We start from the raw sequence: 25,135 nt of genomic DNA, 5'->3' as shown, positions 1-25,135 counted from the left end.
CGCCAGCCCTGGCGGCCACCGTGCAGGCAAAAGTCCGTTTTGGTGCTACCGCCGCTGGGGTTGCAAACGCCAAACATGCAGAGCGGCCTCGCCTGCCTGACTCAGTCACTCACGGGTTTGTTGATCCAGAGGATGTCGGCGCTGTCGGTGAGCGTTTCGTCGGGTCCGAAGTCGGTCATGGGCTGCGCCTCCACACGCGAGCTCTGCTTCCTCTTCAGCATGCTGGGGCTAGCTGTGCTATACAGGGAGTGAATCTGAAAGACAGACCAAGGGGACGTAGATGTGCACTATTCTAGAAAAGTGCCTATAAAAGGTGTTTATTGTGAAATTGTAGCTGAGAGCTCTAACACCACTGTACAGTAGTCTGATCTTAGCCACAGAATTACAACAACTGATCTCGGATTTCCATGGAAGGTGTCTGATGCAAGTATGGCTACAGTGACATGCAAACAGACACAGAAGACGGAAAAATTCAAAATGTGAAGATACTTCTTCCATTGCAGCCTCGCGTTACAACACAGGAACATGACTCAGAACTACACAGCACCGTGTATTTGGCATGTCCACCGTGGACGAAGCGTACGGAAAACACAGAAGACCGTTCACACAACACCGCCTTACCTGCTGCCAAGATCACGCGTGATCTTCACCTGTATGATCACACCTACAGCCAGTCAATACTAATGTTGCATACAGCACGGAATAAGGGCCATTCTCACAGTCGACAACACCATACATGGAGATCACACACTAACTGAAACGAAGCGCACATACCAACCAATTAAAGCTGAAATTGCTCCAGCACTGCACATAACATGCGATCAGGCATACCCTGTAAATAACACACAACAGTTAGTCAACATGGTATATATGGTGTACCAACGTGTACACTATGATTATATGATTATATCCACAAATAATGTCCACCACATCAGACAAGGCATATATGCAACATTCAGTGAGGTGTTCTGGACAGATGGGATTGCCGGACCATGTGACTCACGGTCAAGCTTCTCATTGGTGCGTTCATCCCCAGGATACAGAGGGGCGGAAACCAGTATGAAAGATAGTTTGCCAGTAGAGCTGAGAGCCCTCCTACTCAGCTACAGGAAACAGAGTGTAACAACAAAGGAAACACATCTTCGTTTACTGAAAAATCTCCAATTTTAGTAGTACAGACGTTACATATTAAATGTCATAAGAGCAAATGTGAGACTTTATGACTGAGCACACAAGCGTTAAAACCATACTGTATAAAATGTTAACTTTGTGTGGTTAACAGGCTTCAATTACTATGTTCAACCGACATGTATGTTAATCCTTACATGCCCATTAGTTTATGCTGTTTTATGTGAAATACACAAGAATATACCATATACCATTGTCAAAAGTGAAAAATGTAAACACCTTATTCCATTCAGAACGGTCAACAGTTGGAGCAAGTCTAAAAATCATTGTGAGAGTTAGACACACTGCATACACTTGAAGAATGATCAGATGTTACCAATACATGCTGTTTTTTCACCATCTAGACTCCGTGGATGGAAGGGCGTGTCCGGATCTAGGTTTCTTTATGTTTTTGTTAATATCTCTACGATAAGACTTTGTAGAAACAAGGTACAAATATTTGCTGAATCTGTAGTCTGCCTTTAAATGTAGTCCATAATAGGAGTTATGAACCAATGAACAGAGGTTTAAAATATGCCTGCTGTACATGTGATTTGTACATTCATAAGTAAAAGCATGCTTTCATAGGTCCTATGAAAATAATTCTAAAAGTGCTTTAGGACCATATTATTTATTTAAGCTGTACTCTAGATCACATGGAACCATATTTGGATGAGAGCTGAGATTGCTGTGAAGACTTTGATTAAATATATTGCCATCATGCTATAAGCGAGGTAAGTAAGGTTAGAGACACATTTAAGAACATATAAAAAAAAAACAGAGAAAATGTCCTTAGACCTCGGAGGTCAAACAAAGTCAAACAAAATGCAATAAACTAAACAGAATTACAGGTTTGAGAAATATCTATAAAAATGATCCCAGTCTGTTTTTAATTTTAGATCACCTTCCCATCAACAACCTACTTGCAAAAAACTCTATATAGTCTAAAGCAATCTGCAAAATAGGCCTTAATTGCTACACTTACCATATGTTGGTAGAGATTTGAGGATGAGTGAAAATAAAATGATAGGGTGTGAGTGCAATAATGTGGGAGTGAGCTGCAGAGATCTGCAATTAGTATCACTTCTTGAGAAAGGACCTTTTCACCAGGACAGGATGCAATCACTGTGCACATTAATGGTTGTGGGCCTCCACTGGTTTCCCAAACGAACTTGTTTTAAGTATGCAGTGCCTTGCATGTTAAACAAGCCACAACCAATAATACATTAAAAAAATAATAATGCTTAATCAAATAGGGGAAAACAAATTCCAATCAAGACAAAGGTGTTAAGGCAACATTGTATTAATACATAACCCAGCCTATTATTATATAACCCAGCCAAAACTCAACAAATACCAACAAACATATAAATAACTTAATTTAACATGCAACATCTAATTAAGTCACTATCCAATTTATACGTAAGTATTCTTAAGATCATCTGTATCCTAAGCACCTTACGCCTGACCATGTTTTATTAGTGTTTATATTCAGACCACAGTACCGGTGTATTCTACTCATTTGTCAAGGTCACACATCTGATATCAGACAGCAGCTCTGAAAATTATGTAACAGATCATATCCAGGCGCAGTAACAGTACGTTTAGAACTGGACATTTCAGGAACAAAAAAGGCATGCGGCCTCACAGAGTTGGCTGTAAGGATCACATCTGGAGAACTCTAAATGATATGTGATTCAAGTGATAAGTGTTGCAAACCAAGACGAATGTTCTGCCTATTTGGACGGCCTATAGAAGGAAGCTTCTAGCTACTCACATCAAACCAGTAAGGAAAGGCAAAATGAAAACGAGGCTGTTATTAAACACCAAACGTAGCTGGCAGTAAACCAGAGCACGACACTTCACAGAGAAACCTCTAATTCAGGCTATGGCGCCATCAGTGTTGCAGAGTGAAGGGGAGATCAGAGTTCAACAGCTTAATGATCTATATCTATATCATTCTATATCCCGCCTAACATGCCCAACACCCAACACGAGATAACGTGTGTGGAGGGGGAACATCCTCCCTCTGCACCCAACACCTGCTTCTGCACGGTTACTATGGTAACGTGAGCGCAGGCTGCCACGGGCTTGCGCAGGAATCGTATCGGGTATAAACCATGACAATATATTTCTAAAAAACAACATGTGCCCACTTCGAATTTGGCAATCGCAATACACAGTACAGAGACGCGATACAAGCATTACACGAACGTATTTAATTCTATCTCAACGACGATGTTTTTTTTAAAGGAGGCCGAGGCTGTGTAGCCACTGTTACTTCCTGGTAGACATGCAAACGGAATCAAACCCACCAACACATCGTTTTTATTTATTTTTGGTAAGCAGTAACCCAAATTCGTGCGACAGCTGATAATGTCGAATCACTCACGTATCGTCGGTGCTCGTCAGTGTGCAGCGGGGTCCATGTCTCGCGTATTGAAGCGCTTCAGCTCGCGCTACATCAGCAGCGGAGGAACTGCAGCGCGAGGACGCGCGCGCCCTCAGCAACAGCGCACGCGAAGGCCTAGGAGGAAAAGCGTTCAGTGCACTCTGCAATATAGGATAACCTACATTTTAAATGCCATTTTGGGGCTATATTTTAAAATAATTATTGCGTAAGCTTTAGTGTGCGTTTTGGAATGGGTCAAACATGCTGTCACGTGATATTAGGCTACGCATATTTGTGTATGATGTTTTAAAGCAATATGCTATTACCTAAAAAAAGCTTTTGCATGCTGCATAGATAATGCTATTGGATTTACACGTCGTTTCTATCATGATTTATCTCATGAACATGAAACTAAATATGTAAACATCCTGCGTCAGTGATAAATTTGTACTATTGTATTTTTAATAGCAAAACATCGGTATTTTAGTCTTTAAGCTTGTCTGTTTTTCACAAGAGGATTTGATGATCATATATTAGTCTATAATCTTTGCATTGAAATGAAGAACGGCTCACGTGATGGAAGCGTTTTAAATGTATTGTATTCTTATTGGGTATGTATATATGCAACTATACAATAGGCTTTTTTCATTTTGTGTGTGTGGGGGGGGGGTGTGCGTGCATGCAAGAAAGTGCGAGAGAGAGAGAAAGAGAGAGATATATATATATATATATATATATATATATATATTTGTTTCACTTTGCTTACTTGCGTCTTCATACAGGGGTAGTAAACTTGGAACCAGCAATATTGCTCTCCAGGGGACATTTCAGAAATGCTCTTATTCAGTATTTTTAAATTATTCTCTAATGTCTAGATAGAAGGGAAGTGATATTGGTTGGGGTTAAAAATCCCCCAGGTGCAGTTTTAAATACCCATTTCTAACTCTATGATTTACTAGAATGAGTCTAGCTATTTATTTATTTATTCATTCGTTCATAGGGCTTTTCTTGTGATGGTCTCATGAATAATTAATGACCTATGCACTGATTGGCTGGTTTTATGCAGCAGCTATGTCATGGTACTCCGTCAACCATCATCATTAAACGTTGCTCATCTTAGCGTTTGCATCCTTCCTCCGTTATGCGAGTGAGTGATGGTTCCATCTACGGTTGTTCCATGGCACTGGAACTCTGGCTACTTCGTTAATCCCGCATGAGTTAGCTCAGTCCCAATGCCACCAAGCCAGAGAGGTTAAATTCCCTGTCGCTGCAGAAACAAGGGTGTCCTGTGGATGTTCCCAGGAACCCAGGCGAGATTCCCCCACTGGACTTTATACAACAGGAGCCCAGGTACACCTGGAGTTTTCCCTTCTGTGACAGCAATTTTTTAGAGAGCACCCAATGGCACAAGAATGTAAATATTTAATCATGGACACACATTATGGAATGGCTAGGGAGAGGGCAGAAACATATTTGTGAACCTGGCAGGGGTTCCTGGTTCTGTTTCTGGGCTTTTTTCCTCCAGTGGCGGAGATTCCATCCAATTGGTGGCAATTCCATCTCACTGGACCAGCTGGCCATGGATCTGGCCACCATTGGTGTTTTTTGCCTTGCCCCTGCAGCTGCAGAAACCTTGCCACCTTTTTTCCTGGTATGGAAGACGCTGCCAAGTCTCTTGTTTCCTGCTGACCAGAAGGCGCTGCCTGTTTTGCCTAAGCTGTGCCGCATCTGCAAGATGCACTCCCTCCACCCATTATGGTTCCACCAGCTGCAAGATGCACTCCCTCCACCCATTATGGTTCCACCAGCTGCAAGAGGCACTCCCTCCACCCATTATGGTTCCACCAGCTGCAAGGGGCACACCCTCCACCCATTATGGTTCCACCAGCTGCACCTCCAGATCTGTTGGACCAGCCATCTCACCACAGGAGCTCCTGTGACCACCCCATTGGTCTTCAAACCTGCTCCTGTAGTCACCCTCCATGTGTTTAAGCCTCCTGTATCCACCCCATCGGCCTTCTCCGCTGCCTCCATGTTTTTCCTGTAACCCTTTCCTGGTTTTGTGTTGGTCCTTGTTATGGTTTCTATTCTTGTAGCAGTCGTTGTTACCCTGCCGGAGCCTGTGTCTGCCTGCGTCTGTCCACATGCACGTTTTTTTTTTTCCTGTGTCTGTTTGTCCTGTTGAGGATGTTGTCCAGGATGCTGTTACATCTCCTGTCCTGTTCTCCCCGTCCGGCCAGGCTCCCGTCCCGTCCTGACCCTGCTTCTTCAATGCGTCTTGTTTCACCTTCATGGTTGCTTTCTTTGAATGAGACAGGTTGCAAAATTAAATGAACCTCCATGTAACTAAACTAGCTATTACCTTATTGGCTAGCGCTTGCTAGTAGCTAATGTTATGTATACTAGCTAGCTAGCAGTGTGGCTAACTAGTTGCTTACAGGTTGTGGTAGGACTTGTCATGCCAATAAAGTTGGAACTGCCACTTTTTTCAGTGTCAAATGCTGAGCAAAGTCTTCTCAATATTGTCTAAGGTCTATGGCCGTTGGTGATATTGCCATTGCTTTGACTTACACAACACCTGCAGAACTGTTGAAGGTTCATCCGTGCAAGTCCATTTTAATATAGAATGCGGACAAATGCATGCAAATTTTAAGGTCACAAATATTAATGAGGCAAGACTGTTGTCTGTATGTAACACTAAAGGATTTTTGGAATTGGTTAGTTTTATGACTTTCTTCATACTTTGTGTGTGTGTGTGTGTGTGTGTGTGTGTGTGTGTGTGTGTGTGTGAGAGAGAGAGAGAGAGAGAGAGAGAGAGAACTATATGTGTCTGTGTTGCTTCTTTTGATAAATAATCCTTCCATAGCAACACAAAATTGTTGACTAATTATAATATGACGTATGTACTCAGTCCCATCAACCTCTCTGTCTGTTTCAATAATGCCATAACAGCCCAATAACAAAATCCCATAACAGTTTCTCACACAGTAGAGATTTGAAGAAAAAAACCACGTAAAAAGACAGGGGGGAAGTACATTGCTAAATCACGAGTATAAACAGTTTCAAATTACATCTTTCAACAGCGCCCACTTTTTTGCTTTTGAGTACATTACCTCTTGGTCCAACTCTTACGCCTGTAGCGAGAGTCAGAAGCTGTGAAAGTGTGTTCGCATGGAGAGTGCTGTTGGCCTGCGAAGAGCTTGACCGGTTCTGGCTAGCCCGCTCTCCGTCTGTTTTGGGCAGTGGACATTCCTTAAAGCGTTTCACTTTAGGTTTTGCTCGTGAAGGACCTCAACATGAACGCAGGGGCTGTGGTTCACTCTGTGTTAGTTTCTCTGCTTCTGATATTGCTCACAGCCATGGAGGGGAGCTTTCAGCATTCACTGAGGTGAGTAAAGTTCCTTTGTTTTCCTCATCAGCGTGACTTTTCTTCTGAGTTCTGCTGAGAAGCGAGGTTCTGCTGTGGTAGCTGGAAAACATTTTCTGGAGTCGTGAACTTTAAGGCATCCTGTACCCTAATCCTGTACCCTAATCCTGTACCCTAATCCATACAGACTGTACCTTATTCTGCGGTACTATTGCCTTTTTAATTGTGCTTTGTTTTAAACTTTGCAGATGCTTGAAATGTGTTTTGTTGTGGTTGTTACTTCACGCTTTTTCACACTATAGTGTTAAAAAGCATAAAGGTTGCACATTTAGTCCTCATTATATGGTCAGATGCAGCACAGAAAGGACTGGGACTTTTTGAACCTTTCTAAACCTCTCCTTTGTGGTTTGGCAAAATTCCACAATTTCCATTTTTGCAGCCTTGCTACAGATGGTACATGCAACTTACTTGCCGACTGAATAAGCATACCTGTTTAGCGGCAGAAACATTGACATGTTAACGCTTTATTCTGTCTCAGAGGAACTAATGGACCATTTCTAAATGAACTGTGTGGGAAGGGGAGTTTTGCACTATTAACCTGGTGCACTTAGATGAGTGTGCAGGACAAATATGCGGCAAGAGGGGAGGGAACAGGCGGAGAGTGAATTATGTCCCGATGTTTATTCATAACAGGTGCACTCTGGCTGTAACTTCACCGTTCCTTTAAGCCAATGTGAAATCTTACTTGAGAGTTTGTGAGAATAGGTTGGAATAGGTAATCTTAAGTCTTAATCAAGTGTCACAAAATAACATATATTCCATTACATGCTGTGAATTCGTGTTTTACTGGCTAATGTTTCGTAATGTCATATTCTAAATATTTCTCAGTATTATCACAATGGCCAACTGATAGGAAATAAAAGTTAGATTGTCATGTCAGAAAGTTTTCCAAACTCATTTTTCAGAGGCACCTTTGTATGGAGAAATGATAAACAATGTAATCTTGCCTGTTGTTTGTTTTGATTGGACTGATCAGATTCAGACTCTTGGGCTTGGGGAGAATCTGGGACCAATGACTGGTGTCTTTAGGTTAACCCATTACAAAAGTGGCTGACACACTGCAGAGGATCAACACTTTCAAACTAATATTCAATATTTGTTCATTCCCTCAGACATGGAATCTGTTTTACATGTGGTCTTCACAAACTACAGTTATACTACTTATAGTTCATTGTTATGAATAGAGTATAACTTCCTGTCATTTACTGTGATATGAATTGATAATTACACTTTCACAATTTCGTGAAAGTTTGAAGAAACTGCACGTTTAATCTGTCCTAACCTGTTAATTAAAAGTATACTTGAGTTGGGCACTTAATTGCTTCTTTAATGTTGTTTTACTTAATTAAAAAAGGACCAGTGGTAGTAGATAATGTCAACTCAAAATGTTAGCATTTAATCAAAGGCCAGCAACATAGGCCAATTTTTTCAACTTACAGGCTGAGAAAAGTGCCTATGGATTTAAAGAACGGATTATTATCTGGAAGTCTCCAACCAAAACCAACTTCAGGATCTAAATGTGATTTATAATCACGATTACAGAGTCTGGTTCTCATCATACCAGAATCCTCATGCACCTACCATTCCACACATGGGAGTCTGCTGGTGGCCTGGGTTCAAGTGAGCGACGCAGAAGGCTCAGTGAATATTGTGGGCCTTGCAGGCAGGTGGGTGGAGTGTGCAAGCTCTCCGCCGAGTCCTCGCAGAGACGCTGTCGGACCCCCGACGGGTTGATCTGCAGCGGGAGGGGAGAGTGCCAGTGCGGGGCGTGCGTCTGCCAAGCGGAGGAGGCCGGGAAGTTCTATGGGCCGCGGTGTGAATGCCACAGCTGGGTCTGTGCAACATATGACGAGAAGATCTGTGGTGGTAAGTCCTGCCCTAGATCCTTATAAATGGCTAACACACGTCGTCCTTCCAGCCTCTGACGGCCTGCCGCAAACATGAGGATCCAACACCATGTTGAGAAGAATGTGAAATAGACTCACAAAAGCTTCTGTCCAGCTTTGGTAGACACCTTCAGTGTTTCATCTTTGACTCGTGAGATCCGGGAAACTTGTTTGAATATCACAGGGGGTTATTAATTCAATGAAATGCAGACCATTGTACAAGGCTTTTTAAGAGGCTGCATAATTTCTTGGTAAGAGAGCGTTCATGCAATTTTAGTAGCTGTCCTTAAATAGAAGGCAGCCATGTTGAAAATGTTTGGTCCGTGAGCATGAATTCATTCCTCTCCAAGACCTAAATCTGCCCTCTAATTCTCCTGACATTCCTGGCATTTATTGACACAAGATACTGACGACATTTGCAGAACGCTCAAAAGCTTGCCGCTGTTCCTTTCTGAGTCATGATATATTCTCAGAGGTGCTAAAAGGATATTATTGACATGGTCTTTGGGTACAGGAGTGAAAGTTCTGTCCTTCAAAATTGTGATATTTTACCCCATTATATACTATTTTTAACCTGTTGACATGTGGAAATTGTAAACGGGCATTTTAGGCTTAGTCGAAATAAGGCGTGTTCTCAAAACATCATAGACAACTTGAGGATCAAGGGATTTGTGTTACTGGAAGCAAACTCCTACATGTCAGTGTTAGTTAGTGTTTAAAGCTGTGTTAGCTAGTATGCTAGTGTCAACGTGTCCGCTGGTGTGTCTTGTCAGTCATCTTGGTATTTAAAAAATGTATTTCCGAAAAACACACATGAGGCATCAAAGAGAGCTAAAAACAGGACCAGGCTGCTCTTCTGTTGCGTGTCCTTGAAATAACGTTCCACCTGATGAATTTTGGCAAAAACACTTCACTTCTTTTTGTTCCCCCCGCGGTCTGCTCGGCGGGACGATGTATGTGCTGGGGAGCGCTAACGGAGATAGGTGGAGGCAGAGAGAGTGATTTATTTGCGGAGACAGGTTGTGAGCTAGCGAAGAGCTCATTAGCTTCACCCAACCCTCAGTGCGAGCTTGGGCGGCTGGCTGATAATAGGATTTCATTCACAGTTGTGCACACCGCAAATGGAGGCCACATATGTACCAGGACTTTCTGTGTACTAACGTCAGAGCTAATCAGTGACTGGTTGAGGCAAAACGCTGCATGTCCCATCCTTCTAACCAGATGCCTGCCGTTAGTTAACACATGAGCGGTTTCAGTGCGTGCAGTGGTTGTTATGGGCTCCTCCAACACCTAAAAGCTGGGAGTTATATTTATGATGTAAGCACATAGCGGAGACATGTTTATGATCTAGGAATAAGTATGGCGGTCAATAATGACACTGTTATTTTTTACCATAGCCCGAATTGCTGGGAGTGGAATGAACAACGACCCATGATGTTCTAATCCATAAGGATCATTTACGCTATTAATAGAGCATCTTTCATTCGGCTTGTTTGTAAATAAGGTTTAAAAAATGTTACTCTTAGCGTTCTCATCCTGCAGACCTCACATCTGGTAAACAATAGGAGAAATCACAAGCACTTAAAAATGTAACATGATTGTGCTTAAGGTAAATATTACATTTTAGAAATTACTCTAGAAATGTGCTTCTGAAAGCCAGTAAAATCTGTAGTATCTCTTGTCTCACCACTGAAAAAGATTTACCTCTGTTGTCAAGTGTCAAGATACATTTCTAGAATTGTCATTATTCTATTATCTTGCCTTTATTTCTGCAGCTGTCTAACCATGATGCTTCAGCCTTTAGCTATGGTATATAAATATCAGGTTTTTTCACAGGCAGCTGTTCGCCATATTTTTTATTTTCCTGCTGTTTTCTGGCATAATATTTCAGCCATATTTCTTTCTTCTATAATTTGTTTCCAGATGAAACCCCTAAATTACAAATCAACAATGAGCAAAAGGCATGACCACAAACCCACAAAAATGACGTTTAGATGACTTTACGTAGTTGTGACTTTATGTGTTAGGGCACAAACAGCCTTTTGAATAGACTGTCTTTTGCTTTGACGTTGCTTTTGCTGTATGAAGAAGTCATTCAACGTGGCAGTCCCCCCCCCCCAACCTTCTCTACACACGTTAGCTGGGTTTTGATGCCGCCACGTGAAAAAGGTTGACTCCTTCTGGCTCTCATCTTTCCTCTCTGCAGCTCTTTTCCATCTGCGGAGCCTGTTATAGAGCCCCCCCCCCCCCCCCCCCCCCCCCCCCATGTGCTCACCCTGACCTAGAGCTGCCCCTGCAGAGAAATGCTTCGCTTTATCTACCAAGGGTGCTAAGTGCTTTCATCTGGGCAGCCTCCCTAAATAATCTAAAAAATGCTATACAGTTTGTACCACTGCTGTCACTTGCATGAAGACCAAGGTGTGAGTAAGCATTGAACATTAGACTATTCTACGTTTTCCACAGTTTGAATTTTTTATGAAATTGGGCCTCGTAACACTGCAAAAAAAAAAAGGCACGTTTATAGTTTGTAACAGGCCTACCTTAAAGTGACTTTGCTCTTTTGGAAATATCAGACATTGAAATTGAACTGTTCCATGTTTTCTGCTCCCAGCTGAGATCTATCAGGCTTTTGTTGTAAGATCTTTTGTTTCAATAAAAGCTGGAGTTCAATAGCTCCGCTCATAAAAGCTCTGTGGGTCTTCTAGGAAGGAGTACATTAGAGATTAAAACCTGAGTGCAATTTCAGGATTGTGAGGAGGCTAAAATTTTAATTGGTGGTTGACAGCAAGGGGAGTTATCCTTCAAATATACACAGGAAATCCTTTACTGTCAGTCGCCTTTATACAAATAAGCTTTAGTGCTTTACAGCTCAGATAATGATGACTAATATGGGGAATTCAGAGCTGACTGTGTATAGCAAGACATCGAAGAGCATTGAACATCTCAGTAAAAACCACACTCAAGCAACTGAAAATTATTCCTGTTAGGGTACATTTATACCCAACTGTTGTCTTAAAACCACTATGCCGTTATTTCTCAAAATGTTCTTATTTTGTCACAGATACAACATGGTGTATTAGTTTGAGCTTAATTCAGAAAGATGGCATATTTTTCCTGACCCACTGAGGTTGGCGGATCTTCCACCAGATGATCATAATTGTGTTGATGGAAGGGACCATTAGCGTAGCTCAGCTGTGGTGGGACAGTAACCAGTTTGTGCATGCTGGGGGTAAATATGTTACTAGTGGTCTTGGAGTACAGGGGTGCGACTGGTCAGCATATGGGCCTGTCGGGCTCGAGGGGAGAGGTTTATGGTGTGGGCAGTGGAACCAGCATGACTTTTGAAATGCAGCGAAAGGTCACAGGCCTTCTGGGTAAGTGTGTGTGTTGGCCAGCAGTTGGCTAGGAAACTGCATCCTCACTTTGACTGATGAACAGAAAGCATTTGTCGTGTTTGTCTAAGGGTCTTCTCAAGTTGGTCGTTGGGCATTACTGGTGATACCACATACTTTTCTCTTGTAATTGAATCATAAGCTTGATTTTTTTTTGTTTGTTTGTGTTGTTTCATAAATACTTTGCTGCGACTTTTAAACCTAGCTTTATTTCATCTTGCTTGATTTTCTGTTTCAGCTCGTCCTATGTAGTAATACTTGAACCCCAGCGAGATGAAAATGGCACCAGCCAATCTTCGGGTATCGCTGGACGTCGGAGCCGTAATTCACACCACGTTTAGTCTGAACGTAGCGTGATCTTGCAGCACACAGCAGACTCCTTGACTCCCCCTCATTATGGCTGTAAGGTTTGGTTTAAGGTCTTGGCAGGTGTGGTGGAAGCAAAGCTCCTCCCCCCTTGGATAGTAGCTCCTCCCCCCGGATAGGTGCTCCTCCCCCCCAGATAGTAGCTCCTTCCCCCAGAAAATAGCTCCTCCCCCAGATAGGTGCTCCTCCCCCCAGATAGGTTTGCTCCTCCCCCCAGATAGGTGCTCCTCCCCCAGATAGGTGCCCCTCCCCCCAGATAGGTGTGTTCCTCCCCAGGATAGGTGCTCCTCCCCCCAGTCACAGCAGAGCGCAGCGCGACTTGCAATCATTTCACGCTTGGCAACCCAAAATAAGTGCGGAACAAGAACAGAATAATTGCCTTGGCTGAAATGTGCCGTGTTTTTATAAGCGCAGCTCAACCAACACTCATCAAAGCATGAACTTCTGTGCAGAGTGACAAATTACAACACAGACTATTTCTTTCCTTCCTATTACCCATTTAAGGGTGAGTACTAGACCTCGCATCTCGCCAGGGAAGGAATTCCAATAGGAAAACATGACACTGCAGCAGTCTGTAATATTCATATAATATAAAGCAAGTTAAACTAAACACTGAGTAACATATTGCCACAACTGTAAGAGTGTTTCTTCCTGCTCCTGTCTGGAGCGGTTCCATCATGGCTCCCACCGGGGCCCTTGCCTCTGATCACCTGTCGCCTCGGTGTCTCGATGTTACGTCCTCTCTGTCAGTGCAGGTAGTGCACGTTCTCTCATGTTCCATCTGTGAAGTCTCATTTTTCTCATCGTAGCAACTGAAGTTCCCTTGTCCCTGGTGCTTCCTGTTCTCTAGTATGTTCCATTTTTACCCTAGCCAACCTACATTGCCTACACTCTATGCTTGCATTTTGGCCATGTTTTTATGATTTTTGAGTTTTTTGAAACAAGCTAATATGTTTTAATATACACTTCTTAACTCATCTGATCATGAATGTTGCATGCGTTAATTTCAATGGAGTAGAAAATCACAATAAATCATCTTTTGTGTAGATGGCTAATCAGATCTAACGTTTTTACAGCACAATCCAATCAAGAGCATAATTGCCATGTCTGAAGTCAGTGCCATGTTACAATTTCAAATAAAGATATGGGTATCATTTTGATGACATTAGCTGAGCTCAAAACATATCTGAGTTTAATGTTGACCGGGGCTATACACCAGTTCCAGTTCATTTCGATAAATAACATTAAAAAAGAAGGAAAATGAAAACCCTTTATAAATAATGTATTCTAAAATGAAGTGAAAGATGAAATATAGGTTTGCTGGAAACATCACTTTTGAGTTGAGTCTTAACGTGTCCACAAAAGTGATACAATGGCAGATGTTTGACCTGGCCACCACAAGAGTCCTAACAGGCATCATCTAACCCTGTTGTCCAGTCAAACTGTCTCAGCTAATATTCCTCTATAGCTGTGCTCCTAGCTATCATCAACACCATCTCCATCCGATTCACACTTAAATTCAGCAGTAATCAAAGAGAACGTCCAGCTGGAAGGCCAAACGACCCGTAGCGTCTGAGATGTCTCACTCATCTACAACGTATCTGCCAAGGATGCATAGCCTATTAATACTGTTCCGGGTGAGTCATGGAGTTAAGGGGCGTCGGGCTGTTGTTTTAGCCCACCGAGCCACGCCCACGCCGGCCCACCTCCCCACCAGCTAGAGGGTAAATTAGAGCCACCAAGGAATGGGAATTGCCGACACATGGGAGAGCGAAGCTCACACTTCCTCCTAGCGGTGAGTGGGTGCCAATTAGCATGTCAAGGCGGCCGGCTCCCCTCGCGGGCTCAGAGGCTGGAATGAATGACGCTCGTGCATATGGGAGGACAATGGGAGGAAGACTCTAACCAGAGGCGTTGTTACATGCAGAGGGGGCCCTGATGAGCCTCCAGCCCTGTTGTTTCCTGGGTTGTCTTCTCTAGTGCGTTTGTTCAGCGCGGAAGGCTCAATAATCATCGGTAATCACGCTCGGAAATTGTCACATTGAAAATATGAGGATGGAAATGACTTGATTGGCTTTTTCAGTCTCTTGTACTTTAAAGGAGTGGTGATTAAGGGGATGGAGTGGTAATTAAAATCACATTACTGGTAGTTTTAGCAAACCTACCACATCAAAGTCATTCCAGAAGTGATGTCAGAGCTTTCTTATGCTATAGACACCCTATGTCTTAATATTTTTAACAGCAATTTTCTTCCCTTTTATGGAGCTCAATTTAGATGGCTTCCTAATTTTCTATTTGCATAATTATTGCCTTTATTTCAAGATTAGCTATAAAACACTGAATGGTTATGACAAGCAGCTAGAGTACTCCAGTAATGAGTACAGAAGCAGGTCACGGCTGTTGTTAAAGACTGACGGACAGTCCCTGAAGACCATATCAGCTGTACCTGAAGGATTAAAACACACAGTGATTGAAGATGACAATACAGACTGTATCTCAAGACAAGAAGACAAATTTTTTATCCATAATTCAACAACATATCTGCATCACATGAAGTCTCCTGATTTTCCTTCTCTTTCATTTTCATGGAGACTTTGAAAATCATGAATAATGATCAGGCTATTATAACAAATGTTGGAGATCAAAAAAGGACTTAATGACAGAGAAAGACTTTTAAATTTCTTACATTTTACAAAACATGCAACAGAGAGAGTCGTGTGTTCGGCTGGTTTGCCTGAAGAAAACAGCAACGCAGCACCGGTTGTGTTTTGTGCTTCCTCGTCAACGCTGGACTGTAAAATGAACTGCGGACTGTATTGAAGTGCTCAACGTTACCACAGATGTTAAAGGATTCAACCAAAGCCTTGAGACTACAGTTACACAGGGGTCCATGTTTCAGATCAAACTCCCTGTGTACATACGCCACCAACACCTTCATCTTTAAAGATTCTCAAAACTAGGTGAAGAGTGTGAATGCACATTCGAGGGCGCATTAACCCTTCCATGCTAATATACCTCTATATACTCCATTGATGAAATGGATGTCGACTGCACTGGATGTCGCTGAGATGCCTCCTCCCAGGGTGAAGACCCCAGCACGTTAGCTGTCTGCCTGGCAACACCATCCAGGAGCACAGAGCCATTGGTCGTTTCAGAGCACTGTTAATACATCAGTGTGTCTGAAAGCCTGTTGTGTCACTTACAATTAATGTATCTTTTTAATTTTTTATAAACCGTTATTTGTTCAGACCTGCTGTTTGTATTTCAATATATATTGTTTAATACTCTACAGTTTATCCTTGTGAAACAATCGACTCAGTGTATTCAGTGAACAGAATGCTAAAACTGAGAGGTTTAATGAAAGGACTCTGTTGGGACTCTGTTGGCTAAGAATAGAGTGGATTACACTCACTTCATCTCAGTATCACTTGATTAATCATAAATATGAATAATAACCGAGTTGATTACTGAAATAACACTTTTCTGCACTCCTAATAAGCGAGTACTGACGCAAACACAATAACGGGCCTTTGACCCGAAGCACGTGAGAGTAAAGAGAATTTACACTACGCTTGCTTTACTTTTCCAACTGCCTTACAAATTTGAAACTAATCATATCGATCCCTTTCTGGGCTTGTGTGCACCATCCATGTAATTTCCTTCAACAAACAGCTATTTCATCTTCGCACTGGGCAACCGCATCGTGGCTGCGTAACAAAAATCCCCGTTCCAAACGATCGATGACTGTAAAAGTGTTTGTGTGCGTGCTCTTTGTAATTGCAGGTCGTGGCACATGTGACTGTGGTAAGTGCATGTGTGACGAGGGCTGGTTCGGAGAAGCATGTCAACACCAGGAGAGCTGCCAGCTTTCGAGCCGGAGGAGCAGAGACCTGTGTCGTGATGCTCAGGGGGTGGTGTGCTCCAACGCAGGTCAGACTCCAGGCACCCCACCTACCCCCGCCCACCCCCACCCACAATGCACCAATCAGAGTGCGCCAGCACTGAAGGGCTCGTCTTTGGTCGGGGACACGTCTTTGGTCCTAGAAGGCCTCGCTCCAGCACAGTGGTCTGTGCACAGCTAACAAACATATAGAACAATATGACTAAACTGATAATATGGTACTACCAAACATTCTAAACTGGTAATATGATTCAAACAAACATACTAAACTGATATGGTACTAACAAACATTCTAAACTGGTAATATGATTCAAACAAACATACTAAACTGATATGGTACTAACAAACATTCTAAACTGGTAATATGATTCAAACAAACATACTAAACTGATATGGTACTAACAAACATTCTAAACTGGTAATACGATTCAAACAAACATACTAAACTGATATGGTACTAACAAACATTCTAAACTGGTAATATGATTCAAACAAACATACTAAACTGGTAATATGATACTAACAACATTACTAAACTGGTAATATGATTCAAACAAACATACTAAACTGATATGGTACTAACAAACATTCTAAACTGGTAATATGATTCAAACAAACATACTAAATTGGTAATATGATACTAACAACATTACTAAACTGGTAATATGATTCAAACAAACATACTAAACAGGTAATATGATACTAACAACATTACTAAACTGGTAATATGATTCAAACATACTAAACTTGTAATATGGTACTAACAAACATACTAAACTGGTAATATGGCACTAACAAATATACTAAGCTGGTAATAAATGAATGTGTTTCTGCTTCTGGATTCTGCAATCTGCTAGTGTGCGGTGGCACAGCAGGACTAGAACTGTGCACTCATAGCTTAAGACAGCAGAGCCACAGACTGATCACGAGATTTGTGTTCGACCAGCAGGAAAATTCTAAAACTTGGAAACTGTTGAGTCTTGTCCTTTGGTAGAGGGCCAAAGGAAGCATTTCTGGGAAGTTCCTATCTGCCCAGAGTCCAGTGTTCTTGAAAACACTTACAGAGAATGTGTAGTGACAGTGAATGTGTGTATGGCATCATACCGAGCCCACTAAGTGCTCCCTGAGTACTGTTAGAGTGGCCTTGCCCCCCTTGCCGAACCCGACCTCTGGCCATGAGGACATGGAGTGGGGGTGAGACCCCAAACATGTACAAATGTCACATTGCATAAGTGTCAACACACGTGCACAGTGTAACACCTTTGTGCATGTTTGTATGTCTGCTCTAATGGCTACACTCTGCAAGAACACGTTGATGAACTTGTCAGCCTGTGTGGTGCATGTTTGTCCGTGTGTGTGTGTGTGTGTGTGTGTGTGTGTGTGTGTGTGTGTGTGTGTACATGACTAACAGGGACGTGCCACTGCGGTAGCTGCATGTGCAAGGACCCTGATGGTAAAGGCCTCATCAGTGGTCGCCACTGCGAGTGTGACGACAGGCAGTGTGTGGACGAGGACTCGGGAGAGGTGTGTGGAGGTACGCCTCACCCCACACCGGCCTCTCCATCAGCTCACCCACGGCACACTGCTACATAAGGCCCGTAAACCGCACTACAGAACTCCTGTCAGACTCCTTGTCTGTTGTTTAACACTGAACTCAGTGGATAAGTAATAGTCATAGATGAAGTAATAGATATGGGGTTTTCCCCAAAAGAAAGAAAATAAATACCTGCTCCTTTATTCTTATGAGGACAGAACAAAATTTTGCCAAGGTTAATTGGCAATAGAGTAAAAAATCTACACCAAATTGTACTCATTTACCTTAAGGTGATGGGCCTTGGGCCAGTAATTCACCTTATATGGTAATTCAGAAGAATTTGCATCCACAGATGGTCCATTTTAGTTAACTGAACTGTAATTTTATTTGAGAAATGCATCGTGTACCTTTTTTCTGCTCAGATTGTAAAGAGAATATAGTAATATAGTTAAGGTTTAAATAAATAAAGCCCGGACGACTATGTTTGCAGAATGCCACAGACACAGTTCCAGTGTGGTGATACGATGCATCCATGCAATTCTGACACTCTCCTGTTCTTTCTCTTGCCGTTTTTTGGTTGCAGGCCATGGGAAGTGTTACTGTGGAAACTGTTACTGCTCGGCCGGTTGGCATGGAGATAAATGTGAATTCCAGTGCGACATCAGCCCATGGGAGAGCAAACGGCGATGCACGTCGCCGGATGGCAAGACCTGTAGCAACAGAGGTCGGTCTTCCCCAGCAGCTCGTTCCGTGTCCAAGCTGCTGGCGTAAGGATGTGCCGTGTTAGAGGGCTACAGGACAGAGGTTCTCCTGAGAGAAAACCACAGATGTCAGGGATAGAGGAGAACATGTCATCTTTCGGTCCCGGACCATCACTGAGAGGAGAGAAGGAAAGGCATACTGTGATTTTGGGGAGTGGTGTGGGTTGTGGGAGGGGTGGGGGGGCAGAATGGATCTTGCAAGGTGTCACTTGATTAAAGAAACTGATTACAGGCCAGCAGAAAGCGGTTTGGATGTGGTAAGTGGTGGGTGTGAACGCGAAGCTGAACTGATGTGAGCACAGTTCACTTACATCAGAATGTGGCGGGTCTCTGCTTTAAGAAGCTACGGCCCACTAATTATATCCGAACAGAACATTCTGTGTGTGCTTTCTACATCACTCCGTACTGCACGCCTACCCCTGAGAGGACTGGGGGGGCGGCTGTAAGGGGGGAGGGGGGAATTGGCCCTACAGCATTATTCTGCTGTTTGATCAAATTCAATATGACACGTCTCCATCTCTCTCTCGTACCCACACAGAGCTGCAGGTATTTCTGCCAGCACAAACAGCTGGATTCGAGCAAACGAAGCAGGCAGTGGGAGGGGGGTCTGATTGTAGCGCAGTGTTCTAAGGGTGTTCATTCAGGACGGCGTCGTGCTAATGTCACGTCACGTTTCTTAAAGGTGACCCTGTAGCGCGAGCACCTGTAGTGTTGACCGTAACCATGCTGGTTCCAGTGAAACACTGGTTTAGTCAAAAGAGAGGGAAACTATTTGCATTAGTGGCAGTGACCACGTTTTAAATCTATTTTATGCCGTCATTTTTTTCAAATATTCTCAAATATAAATGTACAACAACCTAATTGTGCTTCCAGCAGGAAAGGAATAATTTTGGATAGTTTTGGAGATGATCAGACTTACTCAGAGTACTCAGGATACTGGGTGTAATCAGTCCCCCTCCAGGGCAGGACGGTCCAGTTCGTGTTTTACATCGAGCTCTTAGCAGTGGTTTGGGCCTGGGGCTGCAAAAACAGCCCAGTGTCATGACATATTTAAATCTAACTTGTGGCGAAAAGAAAGATTCACATTTTTTTCCACTAGACTCAAATGCAACTCAAAGTCATTTTTGGTTGCAAAGTGGGACTTGTTGAAGCAGTGGAGAGGCGTGGTGCGGCTCCACGCGGGACTGGTGCGGCTCCACACGGGACTGGTGTAGCACACGTAGGACTGGTGTAGCACACGTAGGACTGGTGTAGCACACGCGGGACTGGTGCGGCTCCACACGGGACTGGTGTAGCACACGTAGGACTGGTGTAGCACACGCGGGACTGGTGTAGCACACGCGGGACTGGTGTAGCACACGTGTTTGTTTGCTGCAGTGTACGTGCAGAGCCGACGCCCAGCAGTGCTTCATCTTTCGTTCCCACCTTTCAATTATTCGTTCGGCTTTGCAGATGACGCCTCTCTGCCATCCTGTTAAATGTCAGCGTTGCACTCACATTCTTCCGGTCAACCTCTCAATTCCAGAAATAGCTCGCCCTTCAAATGGACAGCATATGCGTCCGGAGCGTCACATTAATATCCATTTTGAACAATTATTTGTGGTCCGCTGTGAACACTAAAAGCTGGCCTGAACAAAAAAAAAGGAAAAGTGTCTTGAAAAGAATAATCAGCATGCTATTGTCACCAATATGAATCACCTACCCAACAGGCATGCAAGTACTTGCTCTGAACAAAAGTTAATAATACTGTCGTCAAAATAAGCAGGCGTTCGCCCTCCCTGAAAAAGCTGAAACGGATATATAGGTGAAGACAGAGAGAGACGGCGGGGGGTACTAGGACAGAGGCTCCGTGTGGGTTTGGATCGTGGCAGTGTGAGCACGGTGTCAGCAGCACCAACGATCATCTGACTAGAGGACCCAGCTCCCTGCCACGCCGCACCACGTCACACAATACGGGATTTCCAGCGCAGCAGCTGTTGGGTCATGCCCAGGTGGATGTGTGTCCCCCAGGGCTGGGATGTGGGCTGCGTAGGTCCAATAAGTCTGGCTGAGGAGTGCCAACTGTAGCCCCCCCCCCCCTTCTCCTGTTTGACTTGGCAGGGACGTGTGTGTGTGGGGAGTGTACCTGTTATGATGTAGACCCATCCGGGGACTGGGGTGATATCCACGGAGACACCTGTGAGTGTGACGAGAGGAGCTGCCACAGAACGTACGACAGATACGCCGACGACTTCTGCTCTGGTAACGCAGCCCTTTCTCATTACAGCTCCGTCACCTTCATGCATTTCTCTGCACTTTACTCCTAGTTCTGATACTGAGGCCCGTTTAAACTACGTAGCTTTGTGGAAATTCTGATTAGAGTCAATTACATTTTTTTTGTCTCAGGAATTTAGCGTGTATGTGTGGGAGCAACACGATGAAAGCACAATGTGCCTTAGTAAGTTAGAATTAATATGGTTTGCACATGAGAGACAAAGTCCTGTTACTGGCCCTGTCCAACATCTAGCGCAGAAGTGGAAATGCTGAATTGCTGAAAGTTTGAGGGTGGAGCGGTATGGCACCCACTACACCCATATTCCTCCTTCAGCAAATGCAGACCTGGCAGATTCGTCTGAGCTCGTGAACATAAGCCAAACACAAGGAAACATGCAGACATCTGCTTCTGATATTGAAGGCTCACAAATCAGCCAGGGCGTTGTGAGCAGGAGCAGGAATTTTACGCCGGTCAGGGAGGAACACTCTTCAGGGTGAGCGCTTTGATCACATGTGACTTTCACGTTTGCTTCCGAGCTCGTCCCACGACTTGTGTTTAGCCACAGACGGGCTCGCCCACGCATCTGCAGACACACAAACATGCCCACGGGCGGCTGGATTATGTGTGCCAGTCTCCATGGCTGTTGCAGGCACATCTTAAGCCGATCAGTCGTCCTTAGGGGACACGAAATCCTGCTTTCTGCACTCGGTCTTCTTCTTCTTCCTCATATTTCTCTTCTTATTCCATTTTCTGAAGGCCATGGTCAGTGTAACTGCGGGAGGTGCGATTGCAGAGAGGACTGGACGGGGAAGAAGTGTGAGCACCCCGTGTCCTGCGGCCTGTCACCAGAAGCCAGCCAGAAGAAGTGTCGGGGCAGCTCCAGTCTGTCCTGCTTCGGCCGAGGTAAACCCGCCCCCGTGCACCGACCCGAGAGTCACTTCACCCGGCCGGGATGGTCCCGTGGTCCCGCGGTTTAGCTGGGTGTCTCTGCACATGCGCGATGAGGGTTAGCTCTGTTCGTGTGGTGCTTGAGTCATGAGGGTAGAGTTACATCTGGCATCTACTGATGTTTGTTGAAGGAGATCAGCATGGACTGCCTCGTTCACTGCTTCACTAACTTTCTTTAATCGCGGCTTTAATCACTGTAGCCTTTAAGGGAGTTGAGGCTTTGCAGGCTGTTCGGCCAAGATGATGTAATTTGAGATTCTTTCAACAGAAAATGGAAAAACTCTGATCAGTACTGCTGTAGGAGATTTTGGCAGAGTAGGACTGTACAAGCTCATTAACACAGTAGTGCTCAATCGAGTTCCACGGAGAGGTGTAGTGAACATGAGCAGAGACATTTGGACAGGATCCTCTGGCTCTCTGCATGGACACGTGTCCTCGGTGCTCAGATTCAGAGTATTCCTCAAGTGCGAGGATTGTCCCACCCCTGCAGAATGCGAGCAGGTGCTCCTCGGGGCCGAAGCTAAAACAATATGGCACCCAACCAAAAGGGTACAACACCACACAGCGGCCGTGGATGCGATTGTGCTCGGTGGCTTGTCCGCGAGAGTCAGGGTGGTCTGTCCTGCGATGCATGCTGGGAAGGTTTGGACAGTAGTAAACAGTGTTTCCATGCCAGCAGGCTGTCAAGCACAACGCGTCCCACACACCCTCAGTGCACCGTGCAGGGGTGTTATGGTTCGTATGTTGTATTGTGGCCGATTACAGTACCATCACTTTACAGGCAAACGTAATGATTTCACTACGGCTTGCCATGCGTGAGTAGAGATTATGGCCTTGGTCTGTAGCTACGTGCGTTTGATGTATCTGTTCATTTCAATTTAGGTTGACTGAGAATTTAATTGGCTTCTAGTTTTTGTGTTGTCCTGTCTCGAGCTTATTTTGTGCTCAAATTGGTCTCCAAATCCCTAAGTGATGCCTCAGTATGTGAGGAAGAGCAGTCTCTCATCAGATGACTCAGAACATCCACAGAAGCTCAAGAAGAGTATCATTGTCTTTGTTCCCATCCAAGAATAGCTAGGTGCAGGACTAATGGATTTGTTCCACCAAAGATGCTCTGGGGGAAATGGACTTTACTGAACTGGGTCTTGCCATGGGCGTGTTTATAAAATAAATGGAGAATCACAAAGCTTTTGCGTCTGGCCTCTAATCACCATTCAGGGGCACTCCAGCACATTGCACCTTTTGCCCTGTAATATGTTTAGAATGACAAATGCATATAATCTTTGTTTTACAATACATAACACTGCTATGATCCTTCATCTTATTATATAATTTTATCATTTGTAAAGCTGTGCCTGAGGATTTCGTTTTGCTTTTAAGATGACTGTTAGGGCCGGTACATGTTAAGACACAGAGGCGTGCAGAGATGATGGTGGGTTGTGATTAATAAACCACAGTCGGATAAGTGTGGATCAAAACCAGATCAAGGTACACAGCATCATAACGTAATCCACAATCAGACTCAAAAACAGTCCCGGTCAGTGTTCTCAAAAAACAGCAAGTTCCAAGCCATGGTACAAAAGGGCAAATTCAGAGCAGAGTAAACAACACACCAGCTGGAACCCTGGAAATACAGGCAGTGAAATAAACGCTTGGTAAATGTAATGGGTAGGTCTGGCATATATGTGTATGTTTAAATGGGGAACTGGTGTGAAGTTTAATATTGGGGGGAGGAGGAATGACGTAGATGATGCAGGAGACTCTGGGAGTTGCAGTCTTCTTTGTCCTGCTGGATGGCAATGACACATTGTTCTTTTTGCATTTAACGGTTTAGTCTTATTTAGGTTCAAAGTTTGGCTCACAGAAGCTCACAATGAATAAACTTAATTAAACCTGAATAGATCGGCTGTTTTGAGGTTATGGTGGAAAACAACATTAGCATATGAACTGGTCCTGGCATCAACAATCTGGTCTGGGAATGTTAAAATATCCTCGCCCATCCCTTTCCCATCATACTAAATTAGGTTGAATGATCTGAAATCATGGACCGCCTGCATTCAATGATCTTCTGCGGCATTCGTTCCAGCTGATGCTTAAAACAAACACTGGATTTTATAAGTCCTCACACCCTCTCCCACTGTCCACAGTGGCCCATTGATTTTTCTGGTGGAACAGGAAGGCGTGGCTCTGACGGAAATAACAGGATTCCAAAGTCACATGAACAGAGCAAATATGAGCTGGCCCACTCGGGCTCGTAATGCTGGCCTGAGTTTCATCTCAAGTGGGGTTGGGCCAGCATATCTCAGCAGCACCTGAAATAACAGCACGTCTGGCAGCAGGCCTGGGGCCCATGAGGTCTGAACGGGCCGGAGAGGACAGGCAGACGAAGAGGACATGCTTGTTACAACCCAGACCAGCTCACGCAGTGGAAGTCTGGAAATCTTTGAGCATTAGAGCCTGCTTGTAGAAAATGGAACACAAGGCACGGAGAGTTCACGAGTTCCCGCAACTTGACGACAAGAAAAAAATATTATTCTGTGCAAAGACGTTTAATTTCATTAGGTTTAATTCTTTTAGCAGCATCTTTAAATGATCTTAAGTTGTTGCAAAAAGAAAAAGAGTTAAATGTATTCCTTCAGTAAAGAACATTAATGTACTACAATAAAAATTCCTCTCCAAGAAGGTTTGTATGGTTGTGTTTATTTTAGATTTAGTGCTTAGTTTTTTTCATTATAGTTACTGTTCAAAATATGAGGACATGCTGTAATGAATCTCTTACTTTCCATGTTCCGTGTTCTAATTCAGAACACTGTTTCATCACAATGGAAATGAGAAGCAGATGAAGGGAGTGTGTGAATAATTGGAACACAGCCCTCTCAAACATTAACACTGAACGTGAAATGACGGCCTCCTTTCCCAGCACTGTGGTGGATTTGGCTGCTGAAGGACATCCCCTTCCCCAGTCTGCTGGCCTCTGTCGTTTGCCTATACAACCTTAATAAGCCCCAAATTCACTGCCTATCCTCATTTGCGGTGTGGACTTTGAAGAGTGGCGTGCAGAGAGGCTCCCAAATGATGATTTATACATCTGTTTACATAGAATTTCA

The 25,135-nt window shown here is 43.8% G+C and overlaps 2 protein-coding genes across 4 annotated transcripts in view; one reads left to right on the top strand and one right to left on the bottom strand.

Moving 5' to 3' along the window:
* Window positions 1-3,781, bottom strand: part of nalcn (sodium leak channel, non-selective) — a 107,369-nt gene extending 103,588 nt beyond the window's left edge. The window contains exons 1-4 of one of the 3 annotated variants that reach the window (XM_077001693.1): window positions 3,560-3,781; window positions 1,004-1,103; window positions 775-832; window positions 114-254 (exon numbers count right to left, since the gene is read on the bottom strand). In XM_077001693.1, the coding sequence (XP_076857808.1) occupies window positions 114-221 (108 nt within the window). In that variant the 5' untranslated portion in view covers window positions 222-254; window positions 775-832; window positions 1,004-1,103; window positions 3,560-3,781. The remainder of the gene's footprint in view (window positions 1-113; window positions 255-774; window positions 833-1,003; window positions 1,104-3,559) is intronic. The other 2 variants (XM_077001691.1, XM_077001692.1) reach the window with 2 other exon arrangements.
* A 2,843-nt stretch (window positions 3,782-6,624) lies between these two features.
* The window catches only part of itgbl1 (integrin, beta-like 1), a 37,695-nt gene continuing 19,184 nt past the window's right edge, over window positions 6,625-25,135 (top strand). Inside the window, exons 1-7 of the mRNA XM_077001682.1 lie at window positions 6,625-6,947; window positions 8,650-8,852; window positions 16,414-16,560; window positions 17,943-18,065; window positions 18,649-18,789; window positions 20,927-21,067; window positions 21,837-21,983. Coding sequence (XP_076857797.1) covers window positions 6,856-6,947; window positions 8,650-8,852; window positions 16,414-16,560; window positions 17,943-18,065; window positions 18,649-18,789; window positions 20,927-21,067; window positions 21,837-21,983 — 994 coding nt within the window. The 5' untranslated portion in view covers window positions 6,625-6,855. The remainder of the gene's footprint in view (window positions 6,948-8,649; window positions 8,853-16,413; window positions 16,561-17,942; window positions 18,066-18,648; window positions 18,790-20,926; window positions 21,068-21,836; window positions 21,984-25,135) is intronic.

The sequence above is a fragment of the Brachyhypopomus gauderio genome, chromosome 4, assembly GCF_052324685.1.
Source record: "Brachyhypopomus gauderio isolate BG-103 chromosome 4, BGAUD_0.2, whole genome shotgun sequence".
Lineage (NCBI taxonomy): Eukaryota > Metazoa > Chordata > Actinopteri > Gymnotiformes > Hypopomidae > Brachyhypopomus > Brachyhypopomus gauderio.
This window is presented reverse-complemented; position numbering and strand designations above follow the sequence as displayed.